Consider the following 19,678-nt stretch of genomic DNA (forward strand, 5'->3'; position numbering starts at 1 on the left):
CAGCAATTCAACAAGGCCAACAACAACACAGATGCAACATTTATTAGAGTTGCGTAGTAGTTGGTGTGTAGTAATAACCAAACGTCAACAACATAACAGGAGGTGGTGCAAACATAGGGTGTTGCTTTAGTTGGTTGCAGTGCTAGACCACATTCCTTGCTAAGGGGGAGTGTTGTTTTTTGTAGCGCTGGATGTGTTCTAGCCACAAAACTTTGCGGAGAGGATAGAATACATGTATTCTCCAAAAACCAGAAAACGTTTCCTGAATTTCCACGTGGAGACGACTTAATTAAATTAATTAATCCTTTTTTAATGGTGCCTAAGTCTAAACTTCGGAAAACTGATTAATTAAAGGGTGTTAATTAAGTCATGGTGAGAATCTACTAGAAGAAGACATGGATCGAGTTCTAGTTAATCTTAGCCGTCGATTATGTTTAGTTTTGGCTGTTAATGTCTCAACGAGAGTAAGAAGAAATTCGATGGGGGTTGGACAACGCACTTGTGAGACAAGGAATTTGATTTTGCTGGGAAATCGAACTCCAGACTAGCAGTGGTCAGTCGCTGGAGGTGATTCAGTGAAGTCGAAGCAGTGAGAGAGGGGGTAGAGATAGTAAGGCTGGAAGGAAGTTTCTCGGGTCTAGTTATTGCATAACAGAGAAGTAGTGAGTGCCACAGAGAGGTAGTGTAGAGAAGATAGACAGTGCAGGGCTTTAGAGGGAGATCTGTATTTTGCTGAGGAGAAGTCAAAATTCAGTGTCAGAAGCTGGAGTGGGAGCCCGGAGGCCAGGAGGATCGATTTTCTAGATAACAATTGATCAGTTAGCGAGAGAGACACTAGTCCGAGCTGGGTGACACAGATCTGTGTAGGTTGACATAGAGGCAAGAGGCAACTCATCTTGAGCCAAGGTCAGCGTCGGATCACCGTTGGGAGTGAGATTTTTTTCACTAGATCTCCTGTCAGTTATTTCTCTGTACGGAAAGCTAGATTTGAGCTTCCATAGATTTATACTCGAATTTACTACTGTATAATAATAAAACACTTAGCTGCTGCACTGGTTTTCCCACGTTGGGTTTTTCGGGGACATTGGTCCAAAAATAACAGTGTTATTTATGTGTGTGGTTCTATTCTTCCAACATTATTTTCTTCTACAGTATTTATTTTTGTGAAGGCTGCAGTGTATTAGTTTCGATATTTTCCGTAGGAAACTGCAAATAATTTGTTCAGTGAACTTAACAAATAGAAAAACTTAATCAGTTGCTGCAGTAGGATTCAGGGTTTCCGAATTTGCACATGGTATCAGAGCATAGATCGTAAGCTGAAGAGCTCAGAGGCACAAGGAAGGAGGAATTTCGAATCTCTGCAAAGGCAGCAATTCAAAACCCTCAACAGGCAGCGCAATCCCTTGGGCCAGGAGGGTCAGTTTCTGAGGAAAATTTATTTTTTGAGAGAGTCGATAGAGAATATATTTTCCAAATCAGAGGTTACCAGAGGTAGAGGGAGATGCAATATTTTTCCTTGCTGAGAAAATCTTTAGTTGGGACGCAATTATTTTGCAGTAGTTTGCTAGTGCTAAATAGCGTCAGGAGGATGGAAAAGCACACACTGAGAACAAATTTTCCGAGAAGAGCAACAATAGTTGTGAGCATATTTGCCCACTCCAGCAGGGTGCGAAATGCCAATCATTAGTTGCGTAGAGGAGAAGAGGAGGAATTCGACATTTTTGAGAGCTGGCATCAGCAGGGCTGAGAGATCAAGATTGGTTGGACGGAGCCTCCAATTACGTGATTCGGAAGGCAAGAATTTTCGATCTCTCAATCCCAAAAATTGCACCACAGAAATCTCCAAACTATTATTGTTACCTTGTACGGAGGGGAAACCTGGAAAGAGGTCCATGATCTCAAAAAAATGAGGGTCAAAATACAGAGAAGAGGATCTGATTTATGCTTTAGCACGGGCACGCGACTCTTTTGAGACAGTTCCTTTCCAATGAGCTGGTTGACTCCTCCCATCCTGGGAGGCATTGCATCTCTCTTCCATTTTTTCTCTTCTTTGTAGATTCAATCTGGAAGATGAGTCTTGTTCTAGACTCGAAACATAGACATAAAAATGCAGACTGTGGAATTTCTGATCTCTCAATCCCAAGAATTTCCTGTCTTCTAGATGAGTATGATCTTAAAGCTTATATCAATGGTGTAGTAGGTGTACCCGCATATGCAGATCCGCTTATGGCCTACAAGAAGGAGATGGCAAAGGCAAAGAGGCTGATTCTCGATGGTGTTTGAGATCATGTGGTGTCTCACACAACTGGCAAAGATACTGCCCGATAGATATGGGACGCACTTGCTACGCTATACGAGGGATCTTCCGAGCAGTGGAAGATGTATCTTGAGGATAAGGTGAGATGCATGAGGATACAAAAAGGGGAGCGCATAGACCCATTCCTTACTAGGCTTTAGGATATCCGAGATCAACTGTCTGTAGTAGGGTCAACGCGGTAGCCTACTGAGTTGGTGCAGTTTGCTCTAAACAACGTTTTTGAAGAGTGGCAAGTCTTCATCTAGAGTATTCTGGGTAGATAAAGGTTGCCAGACTGGGATCGTATGTGGGATGATATGCAGCAAGAGGAGATGAGGCGAGATTTGGTGAGGACCACCATCACTGTTAGCGACTCACAACCTACTGCTTTTTTAGAAAAGGGTTACAACCTAGTCGATTCAATTCACTTTATGAATGTGGGATAGACCAAGAAACACACTAAAGTGAAATAATGCTTAAAAACATAAAATAACCCAAAGTCAAAGTGACTTTATCAATGCCTATGTCTAATATTTAATTAACCATTATAATTTGACATCTACTTTAGCACCCTCACTCATGTGAAATTTTTGCCAACCAAGAAGGTGCTATTAACCCAATTAATTATTTCCTATTACTTGTTCACTGAAAATTAATTCTTCCGCTGGAGGTAATGAATAATAAGATGAACAACACCATTCACAAAATAAAAATTGTAGCAAAATACACGAGAAACCAATCACACAATTAACACAAGTATTTTTGGACAAATGTCCTTGGAAAAACCCCAATGTGGAGAAAACCAGTTTTCAGATCTGAGGGCTTATATTATTATCTTCAGCAAAATTGCTATTTAGAAATTACAACTGCGTGCTTAACACTGGAAAAGCTTCAGATATATTTTATCTACGCTTATGCTAATTAAATTGACCTGAAGAAACCCCACAACTTCCTCTTTTGCAATTCACACTACCTCCAACAACTCATACTAGCAACCTGGCAACTCATAGTCGACAATTCGCACTATCTCCTAGCAGACTTTCACTGCACTTTGGAAACTCGATCTGCCTCCTAGAAAAATTGATCTGCTCTCTTGGCAATTCATACCTTCTCTGTTAAACTCACACTGGGCTCTAGAAGACTCGCGTTGCCTCACAAAAATTATCTCGGCCTCTACTCCTGCATATTTACTACGCAACTCGGCCTCCTCCTGAAGCTCATGAACTAACTGAAAAAACTTGGTCTCCAGAGTAAAATAATTGATAGCAAAAACCTCCGGAAATTCTTCTTCCTATCACTGCTGCTGAAACCTTTCTAGTGTTTCATTGAAAGTCACCCACTCGATGTGCCTCCAAACCTTCCAATCAATTCCCTTTATAATCTCTCATTCACAAATGAATGGCCACGATTAGAAGTTCACTTGATCCAATCGATGGCTAAGATCATCTTAGAAACTTTCCACAAGATTTTAGAGGTAAATCGATCTTATCCCAACTAATGTCAATTAATTATTCACTTTCCTTAAGTTTAGACCTAAGTCATCGGCTTCGTCCTAAACCCCCTACGAATCCCGAATCCAGCGAATCCGACACGATTCGGTCCGGATTCGTGTCCAAATCATAGGACACGTCGTGTCCGAGGGCGTGTCTCGATTTTCAAAAGCGTGTTGCGATTTTAGGACATGTGTTCAGTTTCCAGGACTCGCTAAGCTCACCGCGGGAATGAAAAGGGCGTGTTTGCTCATTAAAATTGTCATTTGGCAAATGATTTGTGCTGTTGGCAAGTGATTTGTGCTGTTGGAGCAAGGAGTAAAGCATTTTGGCAGCTTCATGATCAAGTCTAGGCCCTAGTATTGATATGCTATTCATGGTAATGTTAAATTCTTAAAGTAAAAGTGACATTCTCCTTAATCTTCATTTTCATCCTTTTACTTAAATTTTTAACATTACCATGAAATGACTCAGGATGTTTGAGAGTGGTTCCGTCCTCATTGGATTTCATATGGAGAAAATAGAATTTTAGATTTCATTCAAAATCCAGCAGACTTATCAGTTTTTCAGGATTTTAGGATTGGGGGATTGCAATGTTTCCATTGAATTTTGTCATGTATTAGGGTATGGAACTCGTATTTAATCAAGAGCACCAAACCAAGAGCTTCTGAATATGTCGCTCCCGCTCCCGTTCTCGCTCCCGCTCCCCGCTTTCGCTCCTGCTCCCAAGTAACACTGTTCCTGATGATATGGGTCTGGACACCATTGTTGAGTTGGCATCGGCCAACATGGATCTCAATGATCTAGTGCTAGAGCCTGTTAGATTTGATGACTTAGAGGGGTCAACCTCCATACCAGCGGATGCAGAGGCGACTATGGATACAATGGAGTAGGAGGATGTAGAGGAGAGCAGTGGGGACCATGATGATGGGGACAGTGATGCTGATTGATGCCTTGAGGCTTGTATACCTGTAGTTGTTTTATATTTTCTATTTCTATTTGCCATTGGCATTGCATCAACACTACCTATGTAACACATTTTGATTTGATGACTTAATGAGAAAACTACAGTTGTCAGTGTGTTTATCTTACTATCTTGTAGTTGTAAGTTGTCTTTCAGTTATGAATTATGAATCATGATTTAAATTTTTAATAGATTTATCATTTATGTGACCAGTACCACTGACATTTATTTGAATTTTGTATGTACTATGCATGCTAATAGCTATAGATGAAGATCTATGTTTGAAATCAATAAATTTGTATCATTAATTAAAATTTGTGTAAGAAATATGATAATATCTAATTTTTAATATATATGTATATTTTTTAAATATATATATATATATATATATATTTATATTTTTTAATAAAATAATATATAACGTGTCCTAACGTGTCCTAACGTGTCCTGTTCCGGGGGGTCAGCGTGTCCGAATCCGACACCACGAATCTCGAATCCTACGTGTCCCGAATCCCCGTGTCAGGTGACTTAGGTTAGCAGCAGTAGCAATGGGACAAAGCAAGTAAAGGAAGAGGAATATGTGGCCCTCGCATCAAAGGGGCAGTAGGAGCAGCACAAGAGGAAGAAGCATGTTTCCAAGGTCAAGTGCTTCAGGTGTGGTGAACTTGGCCATTACAACACTCAATGTCTGTTGAAATTTCTAAGTCTGACACGTCAGAAATCCCTACTGCATTATCTAGTTTATTTTCTCCTACTCGTTCTTTCCATTAACAAGTCATTTATAAATGTCAATACCGAAATAAACACAAATGCAACCTTAACACATATACAGATCAACAATTGAGATAACTGAGACAATCACATAAGGGACATTGTTATTTTTGCACAATCATCCGCAAAAAAACCCAATACGGGAAAATCGACGCAGCATATATGAGGGTTTTATTATTATGCAGTTTCTGAATACAACTAGGGTGCCAGAAATGGCTCACCCAACAGAGAATGCCCTCAGCAGTAGTACCTCTCTTAGGAGACAACTATTCTGGTTGATCACCCACCAAATGATCGATCCCACAACAACTACGACAGCTCCTTAGATGGACAACGAAAGCTGCCCCAAGCTTCTCCACTGCTCTGCATCACTCTGCTAGGGACCGCGTCACCCTCTCAGCTCCAGTATGCCCCACGAAAATATCCAATGTTGCCTCTTGGCCCTGCGTCAGCTCTGCTAGCCTCTGTGCAGCTACTACAACCTCTGTGTCAACCACTTAGCTCTCTGCTTCAGTTCTATGGCCCTTTGCCTCACCCACGTTGGCCTCAACCTCTGTGTTAGCCCTCTAGCCCTCTGTGTCACCCACGCTGGCCTCCTCAGCCTCTGTGTCAGTCTCAACTGCCTCTGCGTCAGCCTTCCCATGCTCTGCATTGTCTCTCTGGCACTATCTCTGCCTCTCTGCTATGTATTCTTGGCCTCGTGCCGAACTGCCCCTTGCTGCAACATATCACTTGTTCGATTCTCTCAGCAAACCCCGCTCCAGAAAATCAAACTGACTGATCAATTTTGTGTATCTCCAACTAACCCTCAAGCCTCCTTTTATACTTTTCCTGTTGAGTCTTCAACGACCGAGATTAAGTCCCTAATCAACGACTAAGATTAGATTTGGCTTGATCCTCGTCTCTTGGAATCTTCTAACCCCAAAATTATGTTAATACACATTGTTATTTTAATTTTCCTAAGTTTATACTTAGGACCCCATTAAAAATATTAATTTTTTCAATATCTCCTCATCCGGATAGAATTTCTCAAAACGATTTCTGGGTTTTGGAGATCTCATGTGCTTTAGCGTCTCCACCAATTTTCATGGCTAGAGCACATCCGATGCTACCACAAATCAACACTCCCTCGTAGTGAGGAATGTGTTGTAGTAATGCTTCACCAAGGAAACATCACACTGATCCTCTGCACCAGTACGTGTGCTGATGCTTGGCCTGCTGCCTCACATTATCTGCACTGCTGCTTCCTGTACTACTGCCCATGACACTGCCACTGCTACTGCTAGATCTATACTGCAGCTCCCTCTAAATATGTTGCCCATGTTGCCCCTAGCACTGCGACTGCTAATTGCTACACTGCAGCTCAGTTATCAAGAAGTAGGTAACTGACTTATCCCAAATACTGACATCTCAGTCAGTCTGGAAGCCTCGTGAAACTGTAGCTGCCTCTGCACTGCGCTGCCTCAGATTTCTGCACCCAAGCACTGCTTTGCTGCTCCACTACACTTTGCTCCACCCGACCTCTGTCATCTTGCTACTGGCGTTAAGGGCTCCTGTAGCCAGATATGATCCAAGAGTTTGGGCACCTCAAGGATCCTGCCCCTAGTATGTTGTCCTCCTGACTAAAACTCGATGTCTCGCAACCTCTTCTCTAGAGGTGCATGAGCACTCATGGCACAATCGTCGTCAGTCTCGACCTCTTTCTCCGCCTTAGCTGGAGTTGCGTTTGAATCGGAAGCCTCTCCCTTGTTTTTCTTCTTGGGACACTGGGATGCATAATGTCCCAGCTCCCCACAATGGAAGCACTTAACCTTGGAGATGTCCTTTTTCTTCCTCTTCCCTTGTTGTCCCACAGATGTTAGAGCCGCATCCTCCTCCTCTTTCTTGATTCGACCTCCCTTGCCACTACTCCTCGCCTTGGTCATCCTCCTGATCTCTTCCTGGTGAAGAGCTGCCCACATCTCCTCCCAACTGGGAAGAGTAGCCCTGCCCAAAATACTTTGGACAAATGTCTCCCACTCCTCGGAGATTGCATTCAGGGCAGTCTTGACCATAAACTCTGGATCCGGTGTAGACCCCACGGAAGTAAGCTGGTCGCGAATTTCCTGCAATTTGAGAAGGAATGGATCTATCTGCTTTCCCTTTTGCATCTAATACGACTGCATCTGATTCTCCAATAGCATCTTCCGCTGCATGGAAGAGCCCTGGTATAAGGTGGTCAGGGTGTCCCACATCTCCTTTGCTGTGTTCTTCTCAGCAATATGTGGTATGACATAATCATTGACCTCGTCTAGGATCATGCACTTCGCCGTCGCCATTGCATACTTATACTTCTTGTTCTCAGTTGGGTCAATCGAGATAGCCACGGTTCTCAAGGCGAAGTCCTTGATGCGATGTTGATCCAGGACTGCCAGGATCCTAGCCTTCTAGATGACAAAGTTGGAAGCCCCGTCCAACCTGTCTTGATCCCTCAGTCCGTTCACTGCCATTTTAGCTCCTCTTCTGGACTCCCTCTGAGTTTTGACTTCCCTCCTAGAAATCTCTCTCTAAGTCTTGATTTCCCTCTTGGAAATCTTCTGGCCAACTGTCGAACTGCTCCTCTCCAATCCTCCTTGCAACTGCAACTCGGATCTGGATTTCTTGGCTAGAAATCCATCAAGGTAGCGACTCCCTCTAACTTGGTTCTGTCTCCTTAGAAACTGTTCTGCTTTGATAGAAACAACGTCCCACCAGCTCCTCAAATCACAATCTGCCCACAGGCCAAGCCCCAACAATTGAAGAAGTTGAGCCTTTCAGGCTCTGCGCAGTCCCGATAATGGCTGAATCTGCACCTCTTGGCCACAGCGTCGATCCTTCCTGGATGAGAAAGATGACCGGGCATTGCGTAGGTCTAATCTGTCCCTCTTTGCCTCTGAGCTGACCCTCCTCCTGGCTCGAAATGATGACGCAGGCTCTGCGTCACTCCCTCTCTAGCTGCTTCTGCTCTGGAACAACGTTGTCTCTCGAGACCATTGCTACTACTGCAAATTCTTCAGATTACTTTTGGTGCCTTCAGTTCTCCTATGAATTGCAATGCTCTGATACCATGTTGAAATTTCTAAGTCTGACACATCAGAAATCCCTACTGCATTATCTGGTTTATTTTCTCCTACTTGTTCTTTCCATAAACAAGTTATTTATAAATATAAATATCAAAATAAACACAAATGCAACCTTAACACATATACAGATCAACAATTAAAATAATCGAGACAACCACACAAGGGACACCGTTATTTTTGGACAATCGTCCCCGGAAAAACCCAATACGGGAAAACTGGTGCAACAGATATGAGGGTTTTATTATTATGCAGTTTCTGAATACAACTAGGGTGCCAGAAATGGCTCACCCAACAGAGAGTGCCCTCGGCAGTAGTACCTCTCTTCGGAGATAGATATTTTGGCTGATCACCCATCGGATGATCGATCCCACAAAAACTACGACAACTCCTTAGATGGACAACGAAAGCTGGTCCAAGCTTCTCCACTGCTCTGCGTCACTCTGCTGGGGACTGCGTCACCCTCTCAGCTCTAGTCTGCCCCACAAAAATCTCAGGCGCTAACTCTTGGCCCAGCGTTAGCTCTGCTAGCCTCTGCGTCAACCACTTAGCTCTTGCATCAGCCCTCTTGCCCTCTGTGTCACCCACGTTGGCCTCCTCAGCTTCTGCGTTAGTCCCAACTGCCTCTATGTGAGCCTTCCCAGGCTCTGCATTGTCTCTCTGGCACTATCTTTGCCTCTCTGCTATGTATTCTTGACCTCATGCTGAACTACCCCTCGCTGCAACATATCACTTGTTTGATTCTCTCCGCAAACCCCGCTCCAAAAAATCAAAGTGACTGATCAATATGGTTTATCTCCAACAGACCCTCAAGCCTCCTCTTATACTTTTCCTGTTGAGTCTTCAACGACTGTGATTAAGTCCCTAATCAACGGCTAAGATTAGGTTTGGCTTGATCCTCGTCTCTTGGAAGCTTCTAACCCAAAATTATATTTATACACATTAATATTTTAATTTTTCTAAGTTTATACTTAGAACCCCATTAAAAATATTAATTATTTTAATATCTCCTCAGTTGGGTAGAATTTCTCCAAACGATTTCTGGGTTTTGGAATTCTCATGTGCTTTAGCCTCTCCACCGATTTTCATGGCTAGAGCACTTCCGATGCTACCACAAATCAACAATGTCCTCTTAGAAAGAAGGACAAGGAGGAGAAATAGGATTAGTAGGCTGTATCCGCAGAGATTGACAGACTGTCCTCCAGATTGGAGGAAGAGTTTGCCATGATCACCGAGATACCTCAAGGAGAGAGGTGGGTTGATTTGGTTTTGCAGCCCTAGAATGCTACACGATAGGTAGGATTCTTGAGCAGGTCCACCTCATGAATCAATGCCTTGCAACGGGAGCCCAAAACATGAAGTGGTAGGATGGATCAGTTGCAGTTAGTGCAGTCAGGTGCCAGAGTGACAGATGCGGTAGCTAGTAGCAGGTCAGATACCGGGAAATGCAGTGCAGAGTTGGCAGCAGTGCAGATGGCACAGAGCAGAGTCAACAACAGCGCAAAGGCTTCAGTGACAAAGCAGAGTCTAGCAGTAGTCAGGACTCAAGTGACAGATGCATCATACTGACCACAGTTGGTTCAGTAATTTTGGTTGCTTTTTCGTTGTAGTTGTTGCAACATTAGATGGAGAGGGTGTTGCAGTGCATATGTAGTGTTGGCAACAGTTCAGTAGGACCAGTAAGAGCAGGGATGCGACATTTATTAGATTTGCGTAGTAGTTGGTGGGCAACAACAACCATACATCAGCAGCATAACAAGAGGTGGTGCAAAGATAGGGTGTTGCTTCATTGGGTTGTAGTGGTAGAACACATTCTTCATTAAGGAGTGTTTCTTTTGTAGCATTGGATTTGTTCTAGCCACAAAACTTTGCGGACAAGCTAGAATACATGTATTCTCCAAAACCCAGAAATCGTTTCTGGAAATTCCATCTAGAGACGACTTAATTAAAATAATTAATCCTTTTTAATGGTGCCTAAGTCTAAACCTAGGAAAATTGATTATTTAAAGGGTATTAATGAAGTCATGGTGAGAATCTTCTAGAATAAGACATGGATTGAGTTCTAGTTAATATTAGCCATCGATTATGTTTTAATCTTGACTATTGATGTCTCAACGAGAGATTATAAGAAGAAGTCCAATGGGGGTTGGAGAACACACTTGTGAGACAAGGAATTTGATTTTGTCGGGAAATCGAACTCCAGAGTAGTAGTAGTCAGTGGCCAGAGGGGATTTAGTGAAGTTGAAGCAGTGAGAGAGGGACAAAGATAGTAAGGCCTGAAGGAAGTTTCTCCAGTCCGGTGAGTGCATAGCAGAGAAGTAGTGAGTGCCAGAGAGAGACAACGCAGAGGAGAGAGGTAACACAAAGCTTCAGAGGGAGATCTGTATTCTACTTAGGAGAAGTCGAAATTCAGTGCTAGAAGCCGGAGTGGGAGCCTGTAGGCAGGAGGATTGATTTTCCAGATAGTAGCTGATCTGTTAGCGAGAGAGATGCTGGTCCGAGCTGGGTGACGCAAATTGGTGTAGGCTGACGTAGAGGCAACATAGAGGCAACTTATCTTGAGCCAAGGTTTGCGTCGGATCACAGGTGGGAGTGAGATTTTTCTCACTAGATCTCCTTATAGTTATTTCTCTATATGGAAAGCTAGATTTGAGCTTCCATAGATTTGTACTAAGATTTACTACTACATAATAAGAAAACCCTTTGTTGCTGCACTGGTTTTTCCAAGTTGGGTTTTTCGGGGACATTGGTCCAAAAATAACAATGTTATTTATGTGTGTGGTTCTATTCTTCCAACATTATTTTCTTCCGCAGGATTTATTTTTGTGAAGGATGCAGTGTATTAGTTTCAATATTTGCTGTAGGAAATTGCAAATAATTTGTTCAGTTAATTTAACAAATAAAAGAAATTTAATCAGTTGCTGCAGTAGGATTCGAGGTTTCTGAATTTGCACAGGAACTGAGTGCTGAGGATTTCTGACTAGGAATGCCAATGACAAATAGAAATAGCAAATACAAAACAACTACAATGGAGTAGGTAGCTCATCAATCATCATCATCAAAATCAACATCATTGTCACGATCACCACGACTCTCCTCTGCATCCTCCTGCTTTGTATCTAATGTAATCTCTACATCTGTTGGTGTGGAGGATGACCCCTCAAAAGTATCACCGTCATCAAAAGTGACAGGCTCTAACATTGGCTCATTAATATCCAAGTTAGCCAATGCAACTCAACACTACTATCCAAACTCATATCATCAGGAAACATGCTCCTAGACCCTTTACTACTTGCTCTTGCACACCCATAGCAAGAGAGACACATTACAATGAAGAGAAAGCGACCCAAATCGGGATTTTAAAGAGCCGCGACATGCTTTTCGAGAGGGATACATGTCCCAAAATCATGACACGTTTCTCAAGAGAGTCATATTTGTTAACACTTGCCACCTACATCTACCAGTTAGTGAGAAAATACTGTAATCACACAAGGTGTGGTTGGTGGCAAGAACAAAGAGTTGGGGTTGTCACCTATTGCCAACTCGCTTTATCTAAGCTATCTCCTCGGTTAGCTAAGGGGGGTGGTCCCTAATGAAAGGTTATATGATATGAGTCTCTAGGAGATTAAGTTAAGGTTAATTTGGATTATTTGTCAAAAACAACTTGTTTCCAAGAATGAAGCAAGCATAAGAATAAATAAGCCAATTTCAATGATAAATTCAAAGCATAGACCATTGCCTTCAAATGCTGGAAGCAAGAAGACGCCCTCTCCCATTGCGGGTGCGAGGGTAGTGGCCGACAGAGAAATCATTGGAAAGGGAAGGTGAATCGGAGGAAGGGCTGGAAGGCACGTGCCGAGGATGGCCCCTGCGGGACCGCATTCTATGGTGCCGACGAGGCATTGGGGAGATAGAAGCAGTGGAAGAAAAGTGAAGCGGGGCAGTGGCAATGATAGGGCTAGAGCAAATCAGAAGAACGTCAAAGCGAAGGCCAGAGTCCCAAGAGAAAAACCAAGGGATTAACTTTTAGCTCTTTTGGCCCACTTGGCCTCACTTCTCTACTTTCAACTCTCTTCTCCACACTTCTACATCTCAATACATGATATTTTGTTACATAATTATACAAATGGTATTCTGAACCACAATAATTTCAAATCTACTAATTACTCAACAAGTCCCCATTTCTAGATACTCTAGACCCATATATATTTCAAGAGATCTAACTACTCAAACCTCTCTAACTCTCTCAAATAATCTCGAGATCTCTTTTAAAGAGTAGATTTGGCTACAATATTCCTCACTCTCATCATTTATGTACAATGGTTGATTTTCATATCGAGACAATCCTTGTCACAATGTGATGTTGGACCATGGTTGATCATGCTTAACTGTGGTTAATTTTCATATCAAGACAATATTTGTCACAATATGACATTCAAACATGGTTGACTATGATTGACCATTGATGAAAATGTATTATTTTATAAAACATGATTGAACATGGTTTACCAAGGTTGACCATGATTGATAAATTCAAAGCATAGACCATTGCCTTCAAGTGAATAACAATAGCTTGCTCAAAAATGAAATCAAGATACAATGATAAACAATCCTGCAAAATCAAATGTTAGACCAAGATAAGCATGTAAACATCAATTGCAACTATAAAGGCAAAAGTACTTGGGAGTAAATGCCCAAATGACAAGATAATGACATCAATTACTCATGAGCTTAAATGATCATCAAAACAACATATTTATGGAAGGACTTTGAAATAGAGTTGCATCAATGGAATAATTTCCAAGTACAAGAAGGTTAAATGTTGCAAAAATAAAGGAATTCAATACTTGCATAATAAATGCCTCTTGAAATAAAATGATGTAAACAAGACTCAATTAAATCCAAGATAGCATAAGTAGAAAAATTGCATTTGCAAGTCAAGTAAAGATTTAGTGTAGATGTGCTCTTGGTTTATTTTATTAGTTGCATTCAATAGCAAAGTTTCAATGAACTCCTATCCCCAGACCTCACCCTCGCCAGGAAATCCAGATCTCACAGTTGAGAATCAATAGGGGTAGAGGGTCCCTAAAGTCTATACAACCAACTTAAGTTGGAGGTCGATTTTAATGATGCTTGATGCATGCAAAATTCCCAACATAGATTGCAATTCTTGAAGTGAATGAAATAAGATTGATACCAACAATAGCTTTGCAAAAGGAAACTTTAACTTGAGAAAATGAAATACAATACGCTTGACATAAAAGTAAACAATTTCTTTGGAAAATAAACTTTCTCAATACACAATGCTTCAATATTCAAGATAGAAAAATGTAGCATAACAATGAGGCATATGTGATTATTAAACAAGTGCCAAACTAAATATATCAAAGTAGCAACAAAGATAATTGGTGCAAGCTTATAGCAAACTTTAAGAAAGGAAATGTGATTTGTGTTACTTTCCAATTAGAGCATGCTTATGTGTGAAAAATGAAAGAAATGGAAATGTCAACAATCAATCCACCCACAAGCCTTTCTTCCTAAATGGAGAAATAGGATGCCATGGGTAAAACCCATGCTTCCACAACAAAAACATAAATTTTTATTATTATGGTGTTACAATGAGGTTAGAGCCTCTTAGAGAGCTGCCCAAGGAATAATGAAAATATACAATATAAGATCTTGCAATAACATGGGATTTCCTTCGAAGTATGGGAGCCTCAAGCAATGAAATGATTCTACAACTTGAGAGAGTAAGCTCCTTAAAAGGAACACGACCTAGCCTCCTTTATAGGTCCTCCAAATGCCCACGACCTCCTTGAAAAGAAACTTGAACGCTTGAGGGAAACTACAAGAAATATGTTAGGGCTGCAAAACTAAGACATGGTTAGTGTGCAAAAAGAGGGCATGCAAATAAGTGAGTATCTACAAAATAATGTACAAAAGACTAACTCAAATAATTGGAAAGGATCCCATCACTTGACTAGCTTATGAAAAACTCTTAACTAGCTAGATAATAAAATGAAAGCACAAGATCAAAAGATTATAATATTTTTTGAGATTTTAAACTTATGCACGAACTATGTCAAATGGAGGACCCTACAAAACAAACACTTTGAAAGATTAGGCTTATGAGATATAAATAACGATGAGAGCTCCTTGAAAACAATGGCAGGAGTGGGTTGGTCCCTTGAAGACTTCCCCTCACGCTTGCTAGTAAATCCAAAAATGGTCCTCTACAAAACTTCCAACACAAATTAGTTCATATGGATTAATCAATAAACAATGGTAAGATAGCTCTAGCAATTTGTATGAAAATGACTAGAGATTGTCTACACCTAGAGCATATTCATAAACCAATTGTAAATGCAAGATAGCTATACATCTACAATTCTATGAAAGCATATTAAAAATAAAACACATTAAAGCACAAGTAGAGAAGATCGTACCATCAAAGAACCAAGCACATGCTCCAATGGAATAATAGTCATGAATGAACCCCAAAGTCCTTTTATTCATATGAAGAACAAGTGTACGTAGCAGTAGAGCTCCCCCAAGCACAATAACTCGTTGCAAAAGATACCTAAGTGAGAGCACAAAGCTCTTATTATATAAAAGCTTGGGAGTCAATCCCAAGGAAAATGGTGACAATCCCAAAGCAAATGGGTGACAATCCCAAAACACCTTCATGCAAATTCGAATTTCCCAAGTGGTATCAAGAATCCCTCAAGCAAAATCGAATTCCATGATGAAATGACAAGTGTATATGGGTGGAAACTAATGTAGGGACAATTTCCCATAAAAATCTATGCCAAATATTCTCCCAAATCCTCCCAAATGTGCATTAACTCCACAAATTCGAATTTCCGAGTCAAAGGTTGCTGCATTTATGTCAAGCAATTCGCTTTCCTTGAGTGGGCCATGTATTTATGATGCAAGGTGCCAAATCATCTTCCAACTTGTCCTTTGACTTGAGATAATTTTCAAATCATTTCCATGTCATTTTGTCACATGGAGCAATTTATTTCTCTCTATTTAATTTATTTAAGGTTTAATTTATTGCCAGATTTCCCATTGAACTTAGGAAAAGTGTGTTTTGAGGGTGTAGGACACATTTTTTACCCCTCAAGGTGTGTCATAGTAGAAATTTGAGAGTGAGAGGTGTAATTTTGAGCACATATACCCCATACAACTTCTCTAGGCATCACTTATTACATATTACATTTAGATTTTATTCAAATTTCCACCTTGGGAAATTTAAAAAATTACCCCTAGACCTAATCAAATTCCACGAAATTTTACGAGTGATCTATTATGATAATATACAACGACTCTAGACACTAGGACTCATCCAAGGCCTCGCCTTCAAGTCGTACTCCGACTTTGGGGGTATGCTTAGAGGAAAAAACTCAATTAATTATTAAATTCTTGGAGGAAAATGATAATTAACCAAGTGAAAAAACCTCCTAGAGTAGACTCACTTGATGACAAGGTCCCAAGCTACCTAAGCCTGTTACATGACTCAAACTCATCATAGTAGCATCACTTTACATCATCCCTGTAGGGCTTGTGGAATCTAGGTACAATAGAGTTGAAACAATCTTGTGATATGATGATCTCTGATGGTACAAACAACCTTTGGTACATCCTTGGGCATGGAGTCTTCAAAAAATCTTCAGGTGCCACTCCAGTGGTCAACAAGGTTCACTAGGTCAACGAATCCCTTGTGTTTAGACACGCTCGATCCACGAATTGGACACGTCTCCCTTGAGAATCGTCTCCAACATGTGGGATTCGCGACACGTGGAGGAGGGCGGGAGGACGAATCCGGTTTCTTAGGTTTTCAGTGTTAGATTGTGCTAGAAAATTTTCCCTAAAATTTTTATAACTCTATTGTAAACCAATGTTGAAACGTCATAGAACAATTGTGAATCACATGTGATATTAACATCATTGAATGAATATTATTCATAGATTAAATTAAGGGGTTACTTTGGATGCCTATGCGTAAGAGCGGAGTTAAAGAAATACAAGCATGCCAGAACGCTAGGAGAAACGTTAGATCTGTGAGTTTTAACCTTCAATATCGTTTCATAACAGAAATTAGTTGCACTCAACACATAACTCTCTCAATCAAGGATCATGGTCTTTAATGGACCGGTTTATAGTGGAACCTGCCAATTTGGACCAATTGGTACCGGTTAGTAACAAACTGGCTGGTTTGGTACTTAGCTGGTAACAACCAGTCCCCAAACTGGGTTTATTGGTTGGGTCGATGTCCTCAAGTTGCTGACTGACTGTTTTGACCGGTTACCAGTTAAGACTGGCTGGGTTTTCAAACTATGATATGGAATGACATGGTCCTGCTATCTCAATCTATGTCTCCTATTCGTGCCCCTCTTGGACAGTGAAAGAAAGGTGCCATGGTGGTCACACTTGACTAGAAGGAGAAGATAACCACCAAGGTGAAATAAGGCAACAAGCATAACCTCCATGCATTATGATTCATTTTTCAACTTCAACCAATGATCCTTACTTAATGTACCTGGAGGTGAGAGGTGAAGGCTCAATTGAATGGATTTGGTCAAGGATATTAATAGGTCTATCATTGTTGGCTTTTCCTGATTTGGTTTTTCTAGGGTAAAAATAATGTGTTGTTGCTATGTAGTTATTATATTACCTCTCTCGCATTCTCTGTCTTTTCAAAATGAATGTGTGAAAATCTGTGCAGGAATGTGTTCAAAGTTGTCCCTCACACTATTGAACAATGCCGCCAGGGGTATGTCTTGTTTAACTTAAGCAATCCCCAAAACTGCTATAACTGTGGGCGACATGTTCAAATATGATTCTTCCCATTCACTTTTTCAGATCAAACACTGATTCTCCCTTCAGGTGTTATCTGAAAGCATTTGATGGGCATCTTCAGGGCTGTGTGAACAGCATAGCGGGTTTATAACTTTATACCATGACAAAAAATTCAAATAATCCTTTGGACTGGATTCCACTATAATTTCCTTTATCTTCACTGCTGTTCATTGTTTCACTTAAGCAATCCCCAAAATTGCTCTAACTGTAGTCTGTCGGTGTCATTTTCAAGTACGATTCTTCCCATTCACTTGTTCAGATCAAACACTGATATTCTTCCTTAAGCTGATATTTGAAAGCTTTTTATGGGCATCTTGAAGGCTGTGTGAATAGCATAGCCGGTTTATACCATGATAAAAAATTCAAATAACCCTTTGGACTGCATCCCACTATAAGTTCCTTTATTTTCAGTGCTGTTCATTTCATCTCCATGGATGTTAATGGAGCCTTGAAGTTGTATTATTTTCTCTGAGGAAACAACCGCCAGCAAATCAGCATGAATTTGCGCCATAAGAAAAAGATAAGTGCATTGCTTGAGTTAACTTGTGTACTGTTCCTGAATAGGAATGGTGACTATAAAACCCTAGTAGCCCTTATTAATGCTTTCTGTGATGATGAGTAATGCCAAATGGCCTGCATGCCTTCTTCTTTGTTAGTGCACACTCTGTTCATGACAAACCGAACTGAATGACATGCCAAATGCCAAATGAATTTTACTCTAGCTCTTTTTTTTGTTGAGTAGAAAGGGCAGTGAAAGAAATTTTAAACAAAACATCTTTATTCACCTCATTAGCTTTTCATTAAATTGGAATATTTGCACATGAATTCAATTCATCATCGACTTCATTTATTATTATAAAGGTGCTAAAACTGAGTTAATGGGTCAACTACCCTTCTCATTGTGCAAAACCATGAAAAATATGTTGAATGTGGACAATAGGAGGAAATGTCGATTTTTAACCTTGATCTTGCCAAACTCAATGTAAATACCTCCAAATTTAGCTTCCACGTCTCACTTCATGAAATACCTCAACCATACAATACTACTCTATCGCCCTTCGCTCTTCTAAATACAAGAATCTCAGACCACCTCGATTATTTGCTTAGAACAATGACCATCACCTGTACTTGCTATATACATAGAAAATGCTAATAATAGGCATGTCTGAAAAAGATAGTGTTTCCCAAAAAGCAAAAAGTAGGAAAGTACAAAATTTGGCTAAATAGAGCATTAGCCTATTAAAAAAGCAAAAAAATGTAAAAGTGAGTGGAAATGTATCATCTCAGATACAAGTGAAAACAGTTCCATTGGACTCTTATTTTCACTGGAATCAACAAAATGTGGTCAACTCTGTTGTTCAGGTCCTTGGTCTTTGGATATCAAAAAAAGGACAACTGCCAAAAATAGCGGTTCCCTATAAATTAATAAAACTAAATTGAAGAGGAAATTTGATCAATGATGATGTTTGGAAGCTAAGTCACATGACATGAGGAAATGAGACACAGGGACACGTAAATAACCATGAGACCCTTTAGTAGCAAGAAGTGCCACAGGGATTACATTGTTGATGACATCTGCTTTCTATTATTTGCAACTTCTTTTCTTTATAATTTTTTTTTTTTAGTTTAGATATATCCTCTTGGTAATTGGTGTTTACTTTGGGAACAATTTGTGGTCAAAATGCGTCTTGTCCTACCCTTTCAATCTATTATGATATAATGTGCTGTTGTTAACGTGTTCCTCTGCTGCATTCTATGTTTTATGGTCATTCTTATCATTTGACAGATTCCTTGGACTTTTTTATTTCCATAATAGTTTTTGTGGTATAGTTTTTGCTTTGATGATAATATATCTTTAGGAATGGCTATCTTATGCGGGAAAATATTCTGGGGTGTGAAGATAGGAAAAACTGATTGTGCTTTTTTATGCTTTTCTGTTTTGTTGGTCTATGCATAGCATTTTTGTTGTGTATTTTGATGATTTCCTTGCAACAATATTGATTGTGTCAAAACCGATTAATTGCAGATAGTGATTCTTGTGGAAGACAATGAGTATGTGGATTCATATATGAACCAGCAACCTTGGAAAGCTGGTAGATTTGCTCATAGTCTTCGATTATCACTTTGGTCAGAACACCTTGGTCTTCGAGGGCTGGAGGTAAGTAATTTTGTTGTTGAAAGTTTGAAGCTAGTTGCT

At 40.4% G+C, this 19,678-nt stretch overlaps 1 protein-coding gene across 2 annotated transcripts in view; it reads left to right on the forward strand.

Moving 5' to 3' along the window:
* The window catches only part of PLDP1 (phospholipase D P1), a 349,866-nt gene that overhangs the window by 274,866 nt on the left and 55,322 nt on the right, over positions 1–19,678 (forward strand). For both annotated transcript variants that reach the window (XM_089419470.1, XM_089419468.1), the window contains exon 17: positions 19,508–19,639. In XM_089419470.1, the coding sequence (XP_089275596.1) occupies positions 19,508–19,639 (132 nt within the window). The remainder of the gene's footprint in view (positions 1–19,507; positions 19,640–19,678) is intronic.

Source organism: Pinus tabuliformis, chromosome 4_1, assembly GCF_031772625.1.
Source record: "Pinus tabuliformis cultivar Carrire ecotype Pingquan chromosome 4_1, CPIR1, whole genome shotgun sequence".
NCBI lineage: Eukaryota > Viridiplantae > Streptophyta > Pinopsida > Pinales > Pinaceae > Pinus > Pinus tabuliformis.